This window comes from Etheostoma cragini, chromosome 15, assembly GCF_013103735.1.
Source record: "Etheostoma cragini isolate CJK2018 chromosome 15, CSU_Ecrag_1.0, whole genome shotgun sequence".
Taxonomy (NCBI): Eukaryota; Metazoa; Chordata; class Actinopteri; order Perciformes; family Percidae; genus Etheostoma; species Etheostoma cragini.
Window position 1 is genome coordinate 16,728,992 of NC_048421.1, and position 19,984 is coordinate 16,748,975.

Here is a 19,984-nt window from a genome sequence, read left to right on the forward strand (position 1 = left end):
TTTGATGATGTCTTGGCATGTTTAAAGTTCATCTAAAACCACACAGAGAGTTCTGTTATTGTGATTACAATGACAATTCTGAGTGACTATTTTTGCCCCGGCTACCATACCTGCACATCCCAGACCACCCCCCTACACCCACCTCTGTCGAAACTGTGATGACGCATGTACGGAGACTAATTTAGGAAATCGAGACAGAGTTGGTTTAGGAATTTTATGCAAGGTAATAAGTGGAGTTTCATGGATCATAAGACAATGAGGAAATAAAAAGGAATGTTGTGAAACCAAAAAGTTTATCCTCTATTAACACATTCAGAAATACGCAGACGGTGACACACAATGTTTTGGTTTGTGTAATACACAGATCCAATTAGATTTTCTTTTGGAGGAGGGTTAAGTGATGGAGCGGCACACAGAGAATGTAGATGCTGTACTGGAATTGTAACGTGTTATATCATTTAATTGTAATGTCATAAGACAATTCCTAACAATGAGGAGCTATTTCTGCTACTATTTTGTGGTTTTACTACAGTTTTGTAGTCCATTGTCTATTTTGAATTTGATCAGTGTTTAATGGAGTTCTTCTACCCCTTCTACTTACTTAGAAGTCAAAGTAATACTCAATAAGTTCTATTATAAGTAAATGTAAGTAACATTTTACTTAAGTAGGCCTAATAGTATAGGAGTGCAAAACAAAGTATTAAAAGTAAAAATACTTATAATGCAGAAATACATGTGTCTCCATATACTATATTATTGTATTATTATTATTATTATTATTATTAGAAGAAGTAGTAGTAGTAGTAATTTATTATTAATTAAAACATGAATAGGTTTTACTGCTAGCTGGTCAAGGTGGAGGTTGAGGTAATTTTTAATATTTTATATACTGTTGGGTAGTTTAATCTATAAAAATACTTCATGTTTTTAGCTCATCGTATGTTTAGAAAGTAAAATCTTAATCTGTAAAAATATGTAAGATTAAAGATGTCAGATAAATGTAGTGGAGTAGAAGTATACTATTTTTACTCCAGTATAAAGTAGCATTAACTTGAAATGCTGACGTAAAGTAGAAATACTACAAATTTAAACTAACTTATATTTAACTAGTTACACATGCACGCTATTAAAACAGACATAAGATTGGTCATTACGTTCTTGTTTTCTGGAATATTTCTTTAATTACTAGCAGATGTGGTAACATGACCAGGAAGAATTAAATGTACTTGTTTTATCGAAATGTAGCTATCAATCCCAGAGACACATGGGTGGAGTCCATCAACAGAAATTCAGGTAAATTACACTTTTTTTTTTTAACCCACAGAAGGTTATTTTAGTCAAAGTTTCCAGTGATGCTAGTTAAGTACTGGGAATGTGTGAAAAATGATGCAAGTGTTTGTTTGTTTTTCTCTGTTCCATCCAATCTATGGCCTCAAGATTTATTCGGCAAACCCATTTTGAGTCTGAATAAAACCTAGAAATATGAGCCTCCAAAAGGTGTTTATTACCGGGCAGGTCAGACGTAAGCGGTGAATGGTATTTTTAGGTTTTGACCTATTTCATACAGTTCACGGTTCAGACTTAGAAATAGAATGAGATGGTTTCACACTGCAGTTCCATTTGCAAACACTCCATGGCGCACTTTGAGCCCTTACTCCATCTAATGTTATCGTAAACAACTGGGGGAGGCGGTTAAGTGACGTACCAGCATGCGTCCAATCAAATTCGACAATTCGAGTTCTAAATTGAAAGATGGGCCAATCATATTCTGAGAAACGTGTGAAGTGCTCGGTTTGATTCAGCCTCCTACGTTACCGTAGACACTTCGGTACACGGCCCTCTTTTAAAGTTCCTGGGGGAAGAGTGGAGGGACTCGGACAAGCCGAAGGAAAGAGGCAAAGCCTGAGCAAGGGGATAACAATTTTCACAATATTCACCCCCAGGAGGACTAGCGTATCACCGAAGACAAGGTTTGGGGACATTTTATCGGTTCACAAATTATATTAGCCACATAGATAACGATAGCTAACTAGCCGTTAAATTTTTCTGCTGCTAGCTAGCTAGTTCATATGTAGCTTACGTTACTTTGCTAGTAGCTAGCTAGCTACCTAGCGAGCTTGGTTAGCTCAAGCTCGCGTAAGCTCATTCATTGTTTTAGTCTGCAAACGTTGCTCGATTAACTAGTGCGAGGCCCTCGTTTGCTAACTAATGTGAGTTAAAACGTAGCTTTATTGCGAGTAACTGTCAGTGCATGTCTTTTTCTTTTTGTTCTTGAAATCTAGCTAAGGTGCAACACGGAAAACCAAGGTCTTGACTACCCGAGAACGTCAGAAAATAAAGAAAATGGCGGAGCCAGACAAATTAAACATCGACTCTATAATTCAGCGTCTCTTGGAAGGTGAGGAGGACCAAAACCACTGTGTAGCAATGTTCTTAATTTATTAGATATCTTGGTATATGGTAGAGAAATGTGCATTGCATATATCGGGTAAGGCTGAAGTTAAAGGTAAGCACGGGATGTTGTAGTAGACTACTTAAGATTTCTATGCCCTCAGACTCGATGGTTGGACTGCAACCCTGCTCTTTACATGTTGTTTAGCTAACGTTAGTAACGCTATTGATTCGGAAAGGTATTTTTATCATAGCCACCCCTTTCTGTTTTCATCAGCGATACAAATACTGCCGATGGAATAAAGGGGACATAGGTGACGTTACAGAGTAAAGTAGCACGAACAAGGAGGAACATCACACAGTTTACGAAAATTACACCTTCTCAAACATTAACGTTACTGGTTTAGGCTTTATGGTTTTTGATTAATGTATTTGCGTTTTAATCGAAGAGATACTTGTATTTCAGCACAGAATAAGATAAATATCCTGCTCTGAATAATTGCTGTTATTAGTTGGAGGATTTGAGAGTGGTCATTTGCGATATGGGAGCGAGGGATTGCTCTGACTTTAAGATGTTCACATTCTTGGACACTGACTTAACGTTACTGTAAGAACAGTCGTGTTATAGTTTTTTTCTACCCCATTTGTAGCGCCTTCTCACCATAGCTTCTCAATTGCATGGATGCAGTTTTGTTGTGCTTTCTGTTTTACAGTTGAGGATCTGATTACAATTCGCAGCCACAACCTTCCCAGAGTGACTTATTAACGTGTCAAAACAAAGATGCTTTGATTTGCACATGTTCACTGTAATACTGTGTGAAACTTCTGTTTGGCCTTCTTGGCTGCGCCCCTGCGGTTTTTTAAGCAACATATAGATTGCTCTTATTATTTATTCATTCTCAATGAGGAATATTTTATTCGTTATTGCATATGTTAGGGTTGTTTTAAAAGTATTTATTTAGTTGCAACTAAAAATATTGGCGTATTATTCAAGTTTCATTTTGCATATGATTCAAGAGACATTTTTAGGCAGAAATGGAGTAATTGGTAATCTGCATTGGCTCTACAAATCCGACATAAATCTTTGCTCCAATGCCAAATGTATACAGTGTGCAGAGATTAATTTGTTATGGTTGGAGTTGCTTGTGTGTGGGGGAAAGCAGGGCTGTTTCATCTTCACATCCACATGACAATTGTGTAATAGGAGACCTGAGGATATCAAATACAAGCACAGTGTTGTTCACACCTAACTGCACAGTTAATCTAAAGCACAAATAGAAGGTTTTGGCCTCTGTAGATGTCCTTGTGGGGCAAATGCGCTATGTGGGAATTATGCCTCCTTCACACTTAGTGTTCCCGTATGGAACTCTTGGTATACAGACATTTTTGTAGGACTGTTAGACAAAAGCAACAGCACGTATGTTGATTAGTGCCTGAACTAAGCGAACTGTCATCTGCTCTCTCTTCCCGAGCAACTGGAACAGCGACAGGACATCATCACTCACAAAGTCATGGTAACCAAGTAAAAGGGGCGAGTACTACTTGTCATCAATCTTAGGCAAAGTGATAAACAGCAACGAAAGCCGCAACATGAAATCCGCGCTCACGCGTGTCCCGTGAAATACGAAAGCTACCGTTTATTAGAAAAAATCATTGTGGACACTGAATTTGATCAATTTACTGTTTATTAGACCCCAGATGAGACAATAAGCTAACGTTAGCAAAAGCTGCCGTCCCTCTGCCTCCCCGCTGCAGGAGACACTGTATTCCTCCAACACGCTGTGGTAACGTTAGCTACTGTTTTGAAACCATTTACCAGGTTAGTGGGGGTGCATACCCAACTAGTAATGTTCAGTCAGCGTTTTGTTTTGTTGTTAAACTGTTTGTAAAATGAACGGTGACTTAAAATCACTGGTTTCAGTTAACCTTCCTGCGGTACTGTCTATTTGCTGGATAGTTTCAAGGTAACAGTCGAGAACTAACATTAGCAGATAAGCCCATCAGCGGCAACGTTATTGTTCATATTTTGGCAAAATATTTCTGAGTGTAGTGGTCATAGTGACTGAAAGTGTGATGTGAGATGCAAAAAAGAAACTACACGCTGTTTTCAGATAACGTTGATTTTTGATTTTCAACAGAAACTGTTGACCCCTGCTGCAGCTGAAAAACTTTCTAGAGGAAACACTGCTTCTGAAAGCTATATTGTGTAAGAATTTCTCCCATCTAGCGGTGAAATTATAGAGGACAACCAACTGATTAATTTCTAGCTCCTCCCATTCCAAGCGTGTTTTAACTCCTATAGTGGCCGTATTATTCATTTATTAAAACGGCTTCCAGTACGCATCAATGTGCGTTCCTTACAGTATGTTACTTTTAGAAAACAATTACAAATTGCATTTAGTTATTCAATGTAATTCTTTATTTGGAATAATCCCTAGAGATGTGACATCTCGTTTTCGAGGGGGTCCTTAAAGGCAAAGTAAATATACAGTACATTCACATTTAGACAAAAAAGCTTGAGGGGACATAATAATAGTTTAACAAAAACATACACCCCGAACATACACACATACTGACAAACAAAAACAAAAGCTCTCCATCACGCCAAAATCACCCATATTCTCCCCATCCAACCAATAAATATTAAACAATAAAACAGTTATGGTTATTAATATATATTTAGTCAGTTAACATGTTGGTTATGGCCTCTGTATAATTTAATAATACTTTTAAATTTTGCAGCATGGTGGCTCAGTGGTTAGCACTTCTACCTCAAAGCAAGAAGTTCTTGGTTTGAGTCCAGGTTGTTCTGTGTGTAGTTTGTATGTTCTCCCCATGTTTGGATGGGTTTCCTCCGGGTGCTCCATAAAGACATACTTGCTTGGTAGGACTATAGTTGAAAAGTAGCCAATTAGCTAACACTGACACATTTACAGAAATGTTGATTAATGTGCATTGTCCTACTCAAATAAATACATCTAACATCAGCTATCGGGTTCCAAAACGAATGCAAGCTAATTTTAGTCGAGTATCCGTGGTATCATTATTCTGTATATTGTACGAGATTAATGGTGATTAATTGTGTGTGAGTAATTTCCAGGTATGTCCCTCCTTGGCTAATTTATTTTAAAGATGGGAGGCATAAATGGCTGCCGCCATTCAAGTGACTTGCTTATATGTATTCTGACTGGCAGATTCTACGTTTACAAGAATACTTAGATCATTTGGAAGTAATTACACCATGAATGAGCACATATTTTTGAAAGAACGTTTTTTTTTTTTGTTGGTGGTAAGAATCACCTCAAAAATTACACACTGTAGCTTTAAATACCAGCCCTTCATGATCGGCCTAAACTGAGCTGTTGGTGGTGATTAGGATTATTCACAAATATGTAGATATGCAACGTGCAGTCATTGTGCCTCCAGGGAGTTTGACTTTGACTGTGGACCCTGTCTATCTGCTGGGCAGTGTTTTGTATATGGATTTTTATACTTGGGCCGTGACAAGGTTGTCTGCCAAACGCAGGGGAAGACAAATAAGCATGATAGTGGCAGTATTTATATCCTCTTATGTAACTCACTTGACTTTTTGTTTGCATTTGTAGTATTATTGCGGAGAATAACAACTCACTAGTTAATATTACTGTTGTGTTGGTCCACTCTGTTCAAGGCTAGTGAAGAGTACTTGTCACACTGCAGGTGCTGCATCAAAAGATTGATAAATTATATTCCACACCAGAGGGCTGTTTCACACAAGCAGAATTCAGAACTCTGGGAAACGGATAAAGCGAGGCTTGACCTAGATTAATCAGTGCGTCCAGGCTATATGCGTTTCACATTGGCCAAGCCAAGTTGAGGAGGTGCTACTAGGTCAAGCCAGGTGTAATTAATTCAGATTATTGATGTTGATTATTGATCTTCAACAGACTACAAAGTCAATCACAGACTTACTGATGCTGAATAAACAACTTAAGTGACACAGTCATAGTTAGACCATTCAAGGAGTTACTTAAATGGTGTAACTTCAGTCACTGAATGGTTCAATTTCAATTTTTATTTATAGTATCAATTCATAACAAGAGTTATCTCAAGACACTATACAGATAGACCACACACCAGAATTTACAAGGACCCAACAGTTCTAGTAGTCTCCTCCAGAGCAAGCAACAGTGCGACAGTGGCGAGGAAAAACTTCCTTTTAAGCAGAAACCTCGGTCAGACCCGGGCTCTTGATAGGCGGTGTCTGACGGGTCGGTTGGGGTTGGAATGAAGAGTGGCAATAACAAAAATGGAAAAAATTAGTAGTCTGTAGCAGTTCATGGCATAGCAGGACGCTGTGCGGCATTACAAGGCACAGCAGGACAAGGAAATGTAGCATGAAGATCAATTACAACCACTAGCCTAAACCACTATGCTAGAATATGAAAATGTAGGCTGTATTATGCACACATATCTCTCTTATATGGCCCAACATAGGCTGTAATATTAATTTCCCGAATTACATCTCGTCTGCTAACTTTTCAAGCAAAGCGTGCAACTGATATTTTTTGTGCAAATAACAAGTATCTCCTTGAATGGTATAATTGTGACAGTTTCAGTACAGTTGTTAGTAACTATCATTCAGTCAGCCCACTATTGTCTGCCATGCTTCTTTCTTCCTGTTTCATTAGATTAGATTAGATTCAACTTTATTGTCATTACACATGTACAGGTACAATGCAACGAAATACAGTTTAGAGAATTTAGAGAGCCTTTGAGCCGCAGCTAGTGAAAGCGCCGCCACACGCACTCTACAACGGCGATGTTTTCTTTTTTACATATTGTATGGTTTCCTTCCTCGTATGGAGATAAGAGACTCTGAAACTAGAAAGAGAATGTATCATTCAAAGGCCCACTGTAAAGCATGACTGTAATACAATGTAGTTTATTGATCAGTTAGGCATATTTCTTAAGTTCATAGCAGAGAAGTGATCTCAGTGAAATACAAATGTTTTTCATGAATGTACAGTAAGCTACACTATATATAATGATTGGTGCAGTAAACTAGGACTGTAATTTGAGAGCAGTGTATACATTTGAAACCTAATGCTGCAAAAATGCCAAATAAAATACACATGCATGTGGAAGATATGTTTATATAGGACTCTAGCTATTTCCCTTATCACTGACTTATGACTTAATCAGTCATATCAGCAGCTGCAGTGATATATATTCAAACAACAATATGAAATAAACTAAATGGTAAAATGTATTTGTAGAGCACTTGTCACACATAAAAAATCTGTGCTTTACATAAATAATACAAGAGTATAACTTATTATTTAAAATAATTAAAATAAAGTGTAGACAGGTCAACCCAAAAATTGTTTAAATGAATAAGTATTTAACTGAGCCCACAAAAACAGCTGAATGTAAGGGCGGAGGCGACGCATTCCACAGTCTCGGTGCAACTAACTCAGAAGATTGATCACCATGGGTCTTGGGTCAGAGATCAGGTGATGAGATAAATGCATGTAAAAGCATCTGAAGTTCAGCAGTTGAAACTACATAGCTCAGATTTCTAATATTTCTTAAGTCAGGGAAAAAAGTGGACAGCAGAGCAAAGATGCCCAATACATTGCATGATTGTGGGGACAAGCTTTTCTAGTATAGAAGTGAGATGTCTCACTCTGTAGCTAAAACAGAGACCCAAACACAGGATGAAAACCGTATCTGCAGCAATATGGTGTTTTTTTTTGAAAATTAAACCATGTAAACCTATTCTGGTACAACTTAAAAATACAATTAGAAACCTGAAAAGGAGCATAGTATGGGACTTTAACACAATAGGCACCAGGGTTAATCAAGCCTGCTTTTAGCCTGGTCTGGAGCACGCTAGCAGCACTGAATAAATCTCCATTCTAATTTATGTGCCACGGCTTTCATGAAATAGTGTCAGGGCTAAATTCAGCCAGGAAAACTGGAAAATCCCAGCTAAATCCGCTATCTAGGTTTTGTAAAATAGCCCCCAGCTCAGTCTCCTATGGCTACAACAAGGTAACCCTCTAGATTGCTAACTGTGTTTTGAGACCAAACCAATTAAATGTGGTTGGATAATGAGCAGTTTCAATTGGATTACATAGATCTAGAGTTTCACTTAGCTCTGGGAGTGTGTGTTGCTAATGCAGGTCTGGAGAGCACGACATCACATAAGCTCAGCCAGAACACCCAGCACTGAGTCAGGACTGCTGGACCAAACCAACTGTTGATTCCAGCACTCTCCGCACCCAATGGCTTTTCTGTTGTGCTGGACCGGCTCTTTGTTTTCTGACCCCTGAGTGGAAAGCCTTTTGTCTGTATCCCTCACGATAAGCTTACTGTTGCCCACTGGCCCTGTGGCTAACTTTGGAGTAAGCTCTATCAGGGCTTAGCCTTCTCTAATCCAGGTTTAAAGTGAAGAGCAGCACTGCAGTATTTACACCTACTTTCCACTGTTTAAGACTTTTGATCTATTTGAGGTCTACTCGCCTCCCTTTCCATTAAAACAATCTGTTTTACTAAAAGAGATGGTTTGATTAAGACCCAGGTTCTCTGCTTGTGACAATCATACAAAATGAGTGAAGGACATCTGTGATTTCCTCAAGTGAAGATTGGACAAAAAACATGTCCACTGTACCGATGTTTCCTTATGTAGGCAAATATATGTTTTACAATTTTCAGCAATTATTTTTCCGTGATTTGTGAGATCTTTACTCCCAAATTGTTTACATCTAATTTAATCCAGCTTTGTCTAAGTGATGTGATGTCAATAATCAGACTGATCTCATGAAATGGTGGATGCATGACATGCCCATTCGTACGCCATTATTGGCATTTTATCAAGCTGCATACTTGTTCTTTTTAGCCCGTTTATCAGCGCCGTTGGGCCTCCATTGACTTACATTGCCTTGTGATAGCGTGTTAATTTTACACCGTTGCGAGTAGTATGAAAGGGCAAAAAATCCATACAGGACTTTCACCCAGGAGACCGGGGATCGTGACCTGTGTAACATTTCCTTAAACTTAACGTTTTTCTTGTTTGTTTTTTTTAACTAAAGCCTTTCTTTGTTTCTTAAACCCATCAGTCAGTTTCTTTTTACTTTACTATAGCCAAAAAAGCTTCAAACTACTAACTAAAAAACTATTAATTACATCATGAATTTTAGATGCCAAAAGTTATTGGTGTTGCATTTTTCCTGACACATAGGAGAGTTTGGAGACTATTTGACCAATCACTGGAAAACTTGAGTGCACACAGTGATTGTTTTTCTCTCTGCTTCACAGTTTTCATCTGACAGACATAAGCATTTTTTACCCAAAGGAAACCTGCAAGTAAAATGAAATGACATGTTGTACATGAAGATTTAATCCTTATTCGTTTGAATGCTGCTCTCTTGGCATTAGTATATGAGTTCAAACTAGTATTTTGTAATGAAGTAGGGTATATTTGTTCTAGGTAAGTGCTTAATAGTTAAAGTAATTGTGATCTCCGTATTGACCAGGCAGCTATCATTTCAGACATACGTTTGTAGCTTTGCCCCTGAATGTGCTTGTTGATGTGCCATTAGTAGGAGGTACAATTACAAACGTGATATTGTGAAACAAATCTGTTTTGATAGTTCTGTTATTATTCCGCCTTTTGATTGTTTGGCATTTAAAGGTGAAAGCTTTTGTCTGAGACATTTAGTTGTCTGTTAAGTGGTGAACACCTAACAACTACACACACCCAAGCTCTGTTCACACCCAGCATTAAAATGAATGCCTACATTACCTGTTCTGTAGGCCGTGGCATAATTAGTTGGGTGGAAGGGAGATTTCTCATAGGTAGGCTTGTACAGTTTGTCTCTTTTGGCACCAAGCAACCAATCTAGGAACGGGTGAATCCATCAGTGATACAAACAAACAAACAAGATTCAAACTCCATCAAGGGCAGTCTTGCGTATAGCTGCTGTCGACACACAGTTGCTGAGATATAGTCGCGTGGCCTCACGTACGCCCTACGGTTGGCTTGTCACTGTGCAGATACTTCGATAGTGATACTTTAACTTTTTAGAATTTGAGGGTGCCTGTGAGACTACAAACTCTTTTTCTTTTTACGAGGGGTATTTTTCTGTTGCTGTCATTCACACTGCACTCCTACCTTTTCTAGCACTTGAGCCACAACAACATGTATTTTTTAAGTTAAATAATTTAACTTAAAGTTAACTGATTAACTATCAGGCTACCAAACGGTTTCCTTTTTTATAAATAAAAAAAGTCGTTATCATGATTTGTGTTTGGCTTCATTGAGTTTGTGGTTAAGTGTGAAAAACCATGAGAGACTAGACAAACCTGCTGCATTCTCCAGATACATGAGGTAGGCCATGGTATGTCATGTATGTATGTCATTGTTTCCCACAGAATTCGAGTTACAAAGTTGTATTGTATATTTTTTGCATTCTGATTAGTTTTTCAATGATAATCTTCAGATTTTCTTTTATTGGTCATTGATGAGGGGTTTTAGGGGAGGGGCCAAGGATAGTGCAGTTTACATAATAATCCAATAAGCAATGAAATAATAAGAATTTATCCTTTTTAAATATTAAAGCTTTAGTGTGTAACTTTTTGATATTGGTTAATGTCTGTTACGTACAAGTGTGATGCTGCCACAAAGAAATTAATGGTGGGAATCACTGCTTACCATTCTGTGTTTACATTGCATATGAAAAGAGACCAAATTATGTGTTTGCAATGACTGTGCAGCAGCTACATTAGCTAGAGGGGGAAGTGGCTTTCATGTCTTTCTACTAGCTTGGTTTTGAACTGTCACCTAAGCAGAAAGCTGTGCCTTTGAGGCTGACTACGTCAGAATAGTTTCCATTGATCCGGTTTTCTCAGAAGCTGTATCTCTGTAACCCGCGGTCGTCATACTCGGATTCTAGTCAGAATGTGAGTCTGATTCTGCTCCACTGGGCCGCGATTATGGGGCGTGTTTCAACCGAAAATGCCTCTGCACTCAACTGGATGGACCAACCAATAATGATGCAACCAATCAGAGCATCGGAGCTCAACTGTCAACCAAACTCAACACCGACGAGAGCGGGACACTGTATCATCTCCATAGCAACCACTCTTATCACAATGCACAATGCCCCAATGCAGGGGCGGCTGTGGCTCAGTGGTAGAGCGGTTGCCTGCCAATTGGAAGGTTGGTGGTTCGATCCCCGCCCCTGCAGTCATTGTCGAAGTGTCCTTGGGCAAGACACTGAACCCCGAGTTGCCCCCGGTGCTGCGCATCGGAGTGTGAATGTGTGTGAGTGTTTATCTGATGAGCAGGTGGCACCTTGTACGGCAGCCCCGGCCACAGTGTATGAATGTGTGTGAATGGTGAATGTTTCCTGTAGATGTAAAAGCGCTTTGAGCAGTCGTTAAGACTGGAAAAGCGCTATATAAATACAGCCCATTTACATTTACATTTACTTTTTACTGTGATTTAAGGCTTTGTTCTAATGCCGCGTTGCGCTCTCTCTCTCTCTCTCTCTCTCTCTCTCTCTCTCTCTCTCTCTCTCATTTATTTATAAATATATATATATATATATATATATATATATATATATATATTAAAAAAAAAAAAAATGGAAATGTCAATTCTCCAGGAGCAGCCACCTTTTGTTTTAAACAAATTCTTCAACCCAAGCGCTTTTTGGTGACATGGTTGATTCCGTTCCTTTTGATCATCTGTCCATCATCGCATAAAGCCAGCCTTGACAACCCAGTGAGGGCTAGAATAGGACAGATTTTTAAACTTCACTGTAGCTGGTTCTGGTTTTCAACTTTGCCCCAGGTGTGTCTTTTAAAACAGACGGAGACAACTTCTCTCTTTTGATGCTTTATTGAGATCAAGCAACTGTAGAAACATGGCCGTGGGTAGCTATGGTATGGTTGTGCGTGGTTCCGTAAAGAAATAACATTGTAAAGGCTACCATACACCATACACAAGGCATAGGAATTGTAGTAGAGTCAACTTTGTTGTCATTGTGCAGAGTACAAAGACAACAAAATGCAGTTATATAGCAAATAACAATAAACCCACTATTAATTACATTATCTTAAAGCAGTGTAACTACTTCAGCGTGTAAATAAGGCACCTAAAATACAAACATAAGCAATGGCTATTATATTGAATCAACAGCATCATGCAATTTAGCTAGCAGGTGAAGAATACAAACAACAAAAATCAACAGTTAACTTAATTTAAAATTTGCAAGAATTATAGACTATGTCCTTTGTTTTTATTTTTTTACAGCTCTCAACAAAAGGTGTGTCTATGTGGTGTCCTATGAAATGCCTGTCCCTTATCTCTGCTTTTTCAGTCAAGGGCTCTCGACCAGGGAAGAATGTCCAGCTGACCGAGGGTGAGATCCGTGGCCTTTGCCTAAAGTCCCGTGAAATCTTCTTGAGCCAGCCAATCCTGCTTGAACTAGAGGCTCCCCTCAAAATCTGTGGTGAGTTTTGATGTAGTTCCAACAATGCATCAAGAAGGTCAAGTTTGAAATACCATGAAGTCATAAAGAGGTTACACAGACTCTGATGCAAGAGAAGATGATCACCTGAGATTTTGTTTATGATTAACTAGACAGTTTGCTCATCTGTAAATGCCAGTTTTATCAGTTGATAAGCAGCTGCACCCAGCAGTGACTGTATGGTGTTTTAATTGCACTCCTCTGCTGCCCTCTGCAGGTGATGTCCATGGTCAGTACTATGATCTGCTCCGGCTGTTTGAATATGGAGGCTTCCCCCCAGAAAGCAACTACCTGTTCCTGGGTGACTATGTAGACAGAGGGAAGCAGTCACTGGAGACTATCTGCCTGCTTCTAGCCTACAAGATTAAATATCCAGAGAACTTTTTCCTGCTGCGTGGAAACCACGAATGCGCCTCTATTAATCGAATCTACGGCTTTTATGACGAGTGTAAGTGCGGAGTACTTTTGCTAACAGGAGAAATGTAAAATCTGCTCTCTTAAATGTTGCACTAAGGTCTCATCTGGCCTTTTTTTGTTGGTAGGTAAGCGGCGGTATAACATTAAGCTGTGGAAGACCTTCACAGACTGCTTCAACTGTTTACCTGTGGCTGCCATTGTAGATGAGAAAATCTTCTGCTGTCATGGAGGTCGGTGTTCTTAATATAAGAAGTTATGAGGATAAGGTGATACACATTGGATAATAACCAGACTAAGATGGGCATTTGATTATTCTTCAGGCCTCTCCCCTGATCTTCAGTCTATGGAGCAGATCCGCAGAGTAATGCGACCCACAGACGTGCCTGACCAGGGTTTGCTGTGTGACCTGCTGTGGGCTGATCCAGACAAAGATGTGCTGGGCTGGGGGGAAAACGACCGTGGTGTCTCCTTCACATTCGGGGCAGATGTGGTTGCCAAATTTTTGCATAAACACGACATGGACCTAATATGCAGGGCGCATCAGGTAATGTGTAGCCAGGAGGCCTTGTGCCCCTGCCAACTAAAGCTGTGGGACGTGCATTTGTCTTCTAAAAGTGGTGTATTTTTTATTTTAATTTTTTAGATTAATTTCAGTATAAATTCACAAGAAAAGTAGGTGATTAGTTTAAACATGCCAATACATAATGTTGTTTATTACTATCCATGTAGACGATAAGTATAGTAACAGTTGGTGTTTAGTTGAATATCTGACCGTGTTACTTCACTCAACCAACTGGACTAAACGGTACCAACAAGCGAGTCACCGGCTGATCATTTTCTTGCTTCAGTTTTTTTGCCCGTGGTGTTGACCATCTCTTTTCTGTCCCCAGGTGGTAGAAGACGGTTATGAGTTTTTTGCAAAGAGGCAACTTGTCACCTTATTCTCTGCTCCCAACTACTGTGGAGAGTTTGACAACGCCGGTGCTATGATGAGTGTGGATGAGACACTCATGTGCTCCTTCCAGGTGTGTAAAACAGAGCCTTTGTCTGTACTTTTACTTTTGTAATAAAAAAACATGTTATGTCTTTGTATTGCACTGTTCAGGAGTAGCACTCCTGAACAGCACCCTCAATTTTGCTTTCTTCTGTACAATCACATTAAAGGCTTTCTATTTTATTTCTATGTATTTTGTATACCAGTATTGAACCAAGATTATGCAGTATGGATCATAAATAAATTCTAGGGAATGGAATGTATTTTTCCTTTGTATTTTCCTTTTCTACTTCAAGTGTACCTATAATTAAAGATAAATACAAAAAATCTGATTTTTCTTCTACAGTCAATCATTATAGAGGTTAGTTTTTACGTCTATCAAACTAAATGAGAATTTCTCTATCTCTTGCAGATTCTGAAGCCAGCAGATAAGAAATTGTATCCTTATGGAACTGGAGGAATGGGATCTGGGAGGCCGGTCACCCCGCCGCGAAATTCAGCCAAGGCCCCCAAGGCCAAGAAATAACAGATGCTGGATCCCCCTCCCACAACCTGCCACCTTCCTCTCTGACCAACACTTTTCTTTCTTTTTCCCCCCTCTACCTCCCCAGACTGGGTTGTCCCTTGTCACCATACGGCAACAAAGCAGACAAGTGTCTGGGGTTCAATCATGTTTTTTTCTCTCTAAACCAATTTTTAACTGTTTGTTTGGCTGTTTGCGTGCTTTTTTGTGTGTGTGAGTGTGTAAAGAATGTGAGAATGATACAGAGGAATTTGCTGTATTCTGTATGTATGTTTATTTTTTTCCACTTGTACCCTCTGTTCTGTTTTTCTGTTGTAAAGATGGGTTTTTGCTCATCTGTGATGTAATGTCAAACCTGGGCGCAGGAGAGGAAGGGAAGGGGAGAGAGAAAGAGGAGCCTTAGCTGTTTATGTCAAGGCCCTGCACTGTTTAATGCTAAACACAAGCTTTTGTACATCCTGTTTTAGAGGTCTGTGTGATGGGAGGGGGGGGGGGGGTTGAGGGGAGGGGGGATGGGATGGGATGGGATCAAATTCTACGGTCAAATGGTAACGGCACATACCACACACACTGGGCGCACAGGTGGATATATGTGCAGATTAATCTTTTTTCAATGAGATTTTTTTTTCTCTTCCCTTTTACAAACCAATGATTTGAGAACACGGTCATGGATGTGAAATAGTTTCGCTTATGTCTATTTTTTTTCTTCTTTTTTTTTCTTCTTCTTTTTTTTTTTTAGATACATGAAACTGGCATGAGTTCATTTCCTTTTTTTTCTTGTTTTTAGCTCACTAAAAGTTGAAGATGAATAAAAATAACCATGTATTTGAATCATGCCATCATGCTGATCACTTTGTGTTTGCCATTGCTTTGTTATGTTCGTCAGCAACCTTTGCCATGCATTGTGGCGATGCATGTCTTGAGTGTTGTAGCTTGAATTGACCATACAGCAGCTTAGAAGAGATGTCTTATGAATTAGACTTACCCAAATGTAGATGCTGAAAAGTGTAATTTTGGGCAAGTTTATACTTTGTTAAAAAACAAAGTGGCATTTCCCACGTTGCTTTAGTGTGAAAGATGATGATGATCAGGGACTGTAGGAGAGGAAAGCCCGAAGCTGGTCTCAGAACCAGATGTTGCCTGTTTTATCACAAAAATAGATATTTGATTAGATAACTCTTCAATGCAAAATGTCTATTTCAAATGAATGTGAAGTACACCACGATTTATCTGGCATTTAATCTATAGTGAACTTGAACCTGAGTATACTCTAGACGCCTACTGTACTGAAGAGGAAGTGACATAAATGTTTTTCCGTATTCTGTGAACAAAAAGAAAAACTATCAAAGGGGGATGAGATGGTAAATCGTTGCTCTGACCTTTCCAGTTTGAAGTGCTCTGTTTAAGACCACTTTCGTTTAGTTGTTCATAAAAACAAAGAGTGTGCTTATTTTAATCTAAACCCACACCAAATGAAGGTTGCATGGAAGCTACAACTGGAGCAATAAACAGTGGTGTTTGGACTAAGTAATAGACAGTCCTTTAAACTTGATGGGGAATCGGGGCACAAAATCATTGTTTCACTATAAACATGAAAATATACTAAAGGTATTCATGCACAGGAAATTCCCAGTCAATCTATCTTAAAGTTTTGGTTGTGACAGGTAATTCCCAGATGAACAATTACCACTTTATAGCAATTAGTATTTAATTTTGTATGCTTCTTAAATTGTGCTGGTTAAACGATGAGCAAGAAAATTGCAATTTCTTGGGACAGCGATCATCATTCTGACTTTATTTTAGTAGTTTACTGTTTACGTAAGCATCAAGAGCCATAGACGGAGAGAATCAAAATAAAAAAAATATGTATGTGCGGATCCTCTGACAACTGTGAACCCCAAGACATAATCATGCTGATTGAATTCAGATTCAAAAATACACTTTTTTTCACTACAGTAATGTCCCAAATGGGCCATTTTTCATTCCCTCTACTGTACATTAAGTTGGCAAACAGGGTGTCCAAAGTGAAAGCAGTCCATACTGCTGTTGCAACTGGTAAAAATATATCTTTCTACAGTGTTTCAGGGTATCTCACTGGCCATTTCTAAAACCCCAACACCCCCCCCCCCCCCCCATTTGTCTGCTGTCTGTCCTCATTTTCCTGCTCTCTGTCTAAATATGAACACATGCGACTACAGCTCTCCTGAAGCAGTACATAAGCACATAGTTAAACAGAGGGTGGGGAAGCTGCATTCAGCTGTCATCCTGCCATACTGTTCTCCCTCTTAGCAAGAGGTTTTCAACTCAGTACCTCAGAAAGCAAATGTTTAAAAAAAAAAATCTAAATGTAATTAAGCTTTATTTAGAATCCTGTGTGGCTTTTTAACAATTCACATACAGCGCAAATATTGTGTAAGAGAGAGCAGGTGAAATAAGAAAAATAGCAATCGGATCTCGATTGTGCTTAAGTGCATTTCACATCCAGTTAGATCAACTCAGGAAGTGAAATTAAAATAAATGGAATGAGGATATTGTATTTATATTCATATTGTAAGTAAAATACATCAATAGACACCATTATCACAGGATATTTACAAGTCAGATGACTTGCAGCTTCCGTTCTCGGTTTAAGGTGGCTAAAATGAAATGAGTTCAAGCCCACCTTTTGTGGATAATGTGATGCAGGAAGTCTTTTAGGGTAATAATAAAGTTAATTCAAGGCGTGAGCGCCATCTTGTTGTAAAGACCATTTCCAATAGATTATGTCTTAAACAATGCAAAACTAAGTGTCTCCTGTAAGAGATAATACAGTGCTGAAACATGACGGAACTTGTAGATATCTGTCTTCTATAATAAATGGTCCAATAAAGACCACTTTCATTTCCATTTTCATAGCTGTATAAACCTCTGCTTATGTATTTTTTTTGTTACTCTATATTTACTGTTGTCATTACCTCTAAGAATCTTCTCTTTAATAACTTTTTTGTTCACATTGTTTTCACTGACAAATTTAATGCTAGATACTGCTGGCTTATTAGTGTAGGATTTTTTTAATCAATCAGGGATGTTTTTGCACCATGCACTGTTGCTGGGTAGATATGAAATGATTAGATTATTACAATTAAGGAAAAGAAACAACAGAATTTAAAGGTATTTTTTAATTTGTATTTGATTTGTTTTCAAGTCAATCACAAGTTGTCTCTGTTACAAGGTAGAAATAAAACATAGAATTTGTATATTTGTGTCTGGTTTTCTTTTCACGTGGACATGACTACAATGTGAGACACTATATCTTCATGTCCTTCTGGCCTCCAGGCCGATTTTTCTCTCTTATTTTCTTTTTCGGAGGCTGCCTCTCCCGTCTGTCAAACAGTTTTGCATGCGTCAGTAGCAGAAATATCACCTGGCTCACACAGGGACAGCACACAGACACTTTTCCAAATCAAAAAGAGACAGTCGGCCAGTTTAGTATGACGAGTTTAATGAAGAAGTAAACACAACACAGCCTTTCTCCGCCCAGGCTGCCAGGCTCTTTCTTCCTCTTCTGTTTAAAAAAAAATGGGTGCTGAGGTTAGGACGCCATGCTTGTGTGTCTGTCTTTGCCATCTTTATCTTTTCCCCCTTTGTTCATCTTTTCTGGTTTTCTGCCACTTGCTGGGATTATAAGTGTGAGGCATCCTGTGAGTACTGTAAGAAAGTGATGTGAAATAGATACTTTGAATCTAGTCAAATTCTAAACTACCGTCAACTGAAATATAGACAAACCCAGAAATTCTCTGAAAAATCTATTCAATTTCCTGGCACAAAAAGATCAAATCTGAATGAATAAATGTATGACAGAAAAGAGTTGGAAATGACAGATGGAAATAGGATCTTATTTGTTGTAAGGCCTGGCAATGTGAGACTAGTTTGCATGTTAGACAACACAGTACTTTAAGTGTATAAATATAAAAACAGGAGATGCGTTAGAAAGTATACTGAAAGAAAGCCCGAAGTCTTTAATGGCAACAAATGCACATGAAACATCTGCTGGAGGGAAACTTGCCATACGTGCAACATTAACATAAGGTGGCTTTTGACGTTGCCTGTGATGGTCCTGCATGTGCAGCCTGATGTTCTCTGCAGTAAAGTCACAACCTGCCAGCTCGTAAAACTTTCTGTTGATTTATGAATCAGACTTTTGCACTAAGGAGGTGGACAATAGACTCATTGATAACTGTAAAACTGAACCAGAATCTGTGATTCATGAATTACTTAAGCCCCATATAAAATACCTCAGCTAAGGTATGTACTAGTGTGTGACTTAAAGATCATATCCCGATGTTGTTGACAGGTTAAATGCAAAACTATGTGGCTATAGGCTATGTAACTACTGTTAATATTGCCAATTCTTAAAATTCTACAAAGAAAGAAATAAGTGCATGTCTGTTTTTAAAAGAGAGTCAGGATCTAAACAACAATGTGCACATACTGCTGTTTAAAAGTTAACTTTGAACCTTTAAAGGCACGATCAGTGATCATAATGTAAACAAAACTCAGACCACAAGATTGGAACATTTTATCACTTTCAAATAGATTGCAGCCATTTAGTTGATAAACTGATACTAAACCACAACTCAATCCCTCACTAATGTTTTTGATGGTGAGAACGTTTTGATGAGTCTGCAAATACAGTAGTAAACAGGCTTAGATTTTCAACTATGATAAGGTTGAGAAAGGCATCTCTTTCTAATCCCGTTCATTATTAGTGTTTTTAAAATGTGAATGACCAAAAACAAAAATACTGCTGGCCCTTTAATTAGAACTACACCGTGATTATACACACTACGTAACAACAGTTTCTTTCTCTGGGTCACATGCACACTTAATTCCAACAAGCTTTGAACGACCCTGAATCTTTCGAGGGCAAACCTACGTACTGGATCTTCTGCAATAACTATTCTAGTGCAATAATAACAATTCTTACCAGAAATGATTACATGTATTTTAGTGCAATAAATACACTTGTTCTAGTTAAAAAAAAAAACATTGTGTTAAATAATTGTACTTATTATTTCAGAACCATAGGCTGTCGGCTGTAAATATTTGTATGCTGAAGTTTTTTTTTTTTTTGTGGTGTCTTGTTTTGGCACTGATATC

General features: G+C 38.5%; 1 protein-coding gene across 1 annotated transcript; it reads left to right on the top strand.

The window, feature by feature from the left end:
- The first annotated feature begins 1,709 nt into the window (after nt 1-1,709).
- On the top strand, nt 1,710-18,079 carry ppp1caa (protein phosphatase 1, catalytic subunit, alpha isozyme a). The gene is made up of 8 exons (XM_034893453.1): nt 1,710-1,970; nt 2,283-2,398; nt 12,762-12,893; nt 13,129-13,359; nt 13,454-13,558; nt 13,649-13,872; nt 14,219-14,353; nt 14,735-18,079. The coding sequence occupies exons 2-8, from the start codon at nt 2,344-2,346 to the stop codon at nt 14,846-14,848; spliced, it is 996 nt and encodes a 331-aa protein (XP_034749344.1). The 5' UTR covers nt 1,710-1,970; nt 2,283-2,343; the 3' UTR covers nt 14,849-18,079.
- Nucleotides 18,080-19,984: the final 1,905 nt, after the last annotated feature.

What these genes read in the sequence shown, in the direction of transcription:
- ppp1caa (XM_034893453.1), top strand. Translation starts at nt 2,344, where the DNA reads ATGGCGGAGCCAGACAAATTAAACATCGACTCTATAATTCAGCGTCTC. An exon ending in AATCTTCTGCTGTCATGGAG is followed by an intron (nt 13,559 to 13,648) that starts GTCGGTGTTCTT and finishes ATTATTCTTCAG; the next exon opens with GCCTCTCCCCTGATCTTCAG. An exon ending in CACTCATGTGCTCCTTCCAG is followed by an intron (nt 14,354 to 14,734) that starts GTGTGTAAAACA and finishes TATCTCTTGCAG; the next exon opens with ATTCTGAAGCCAGCAGATAA.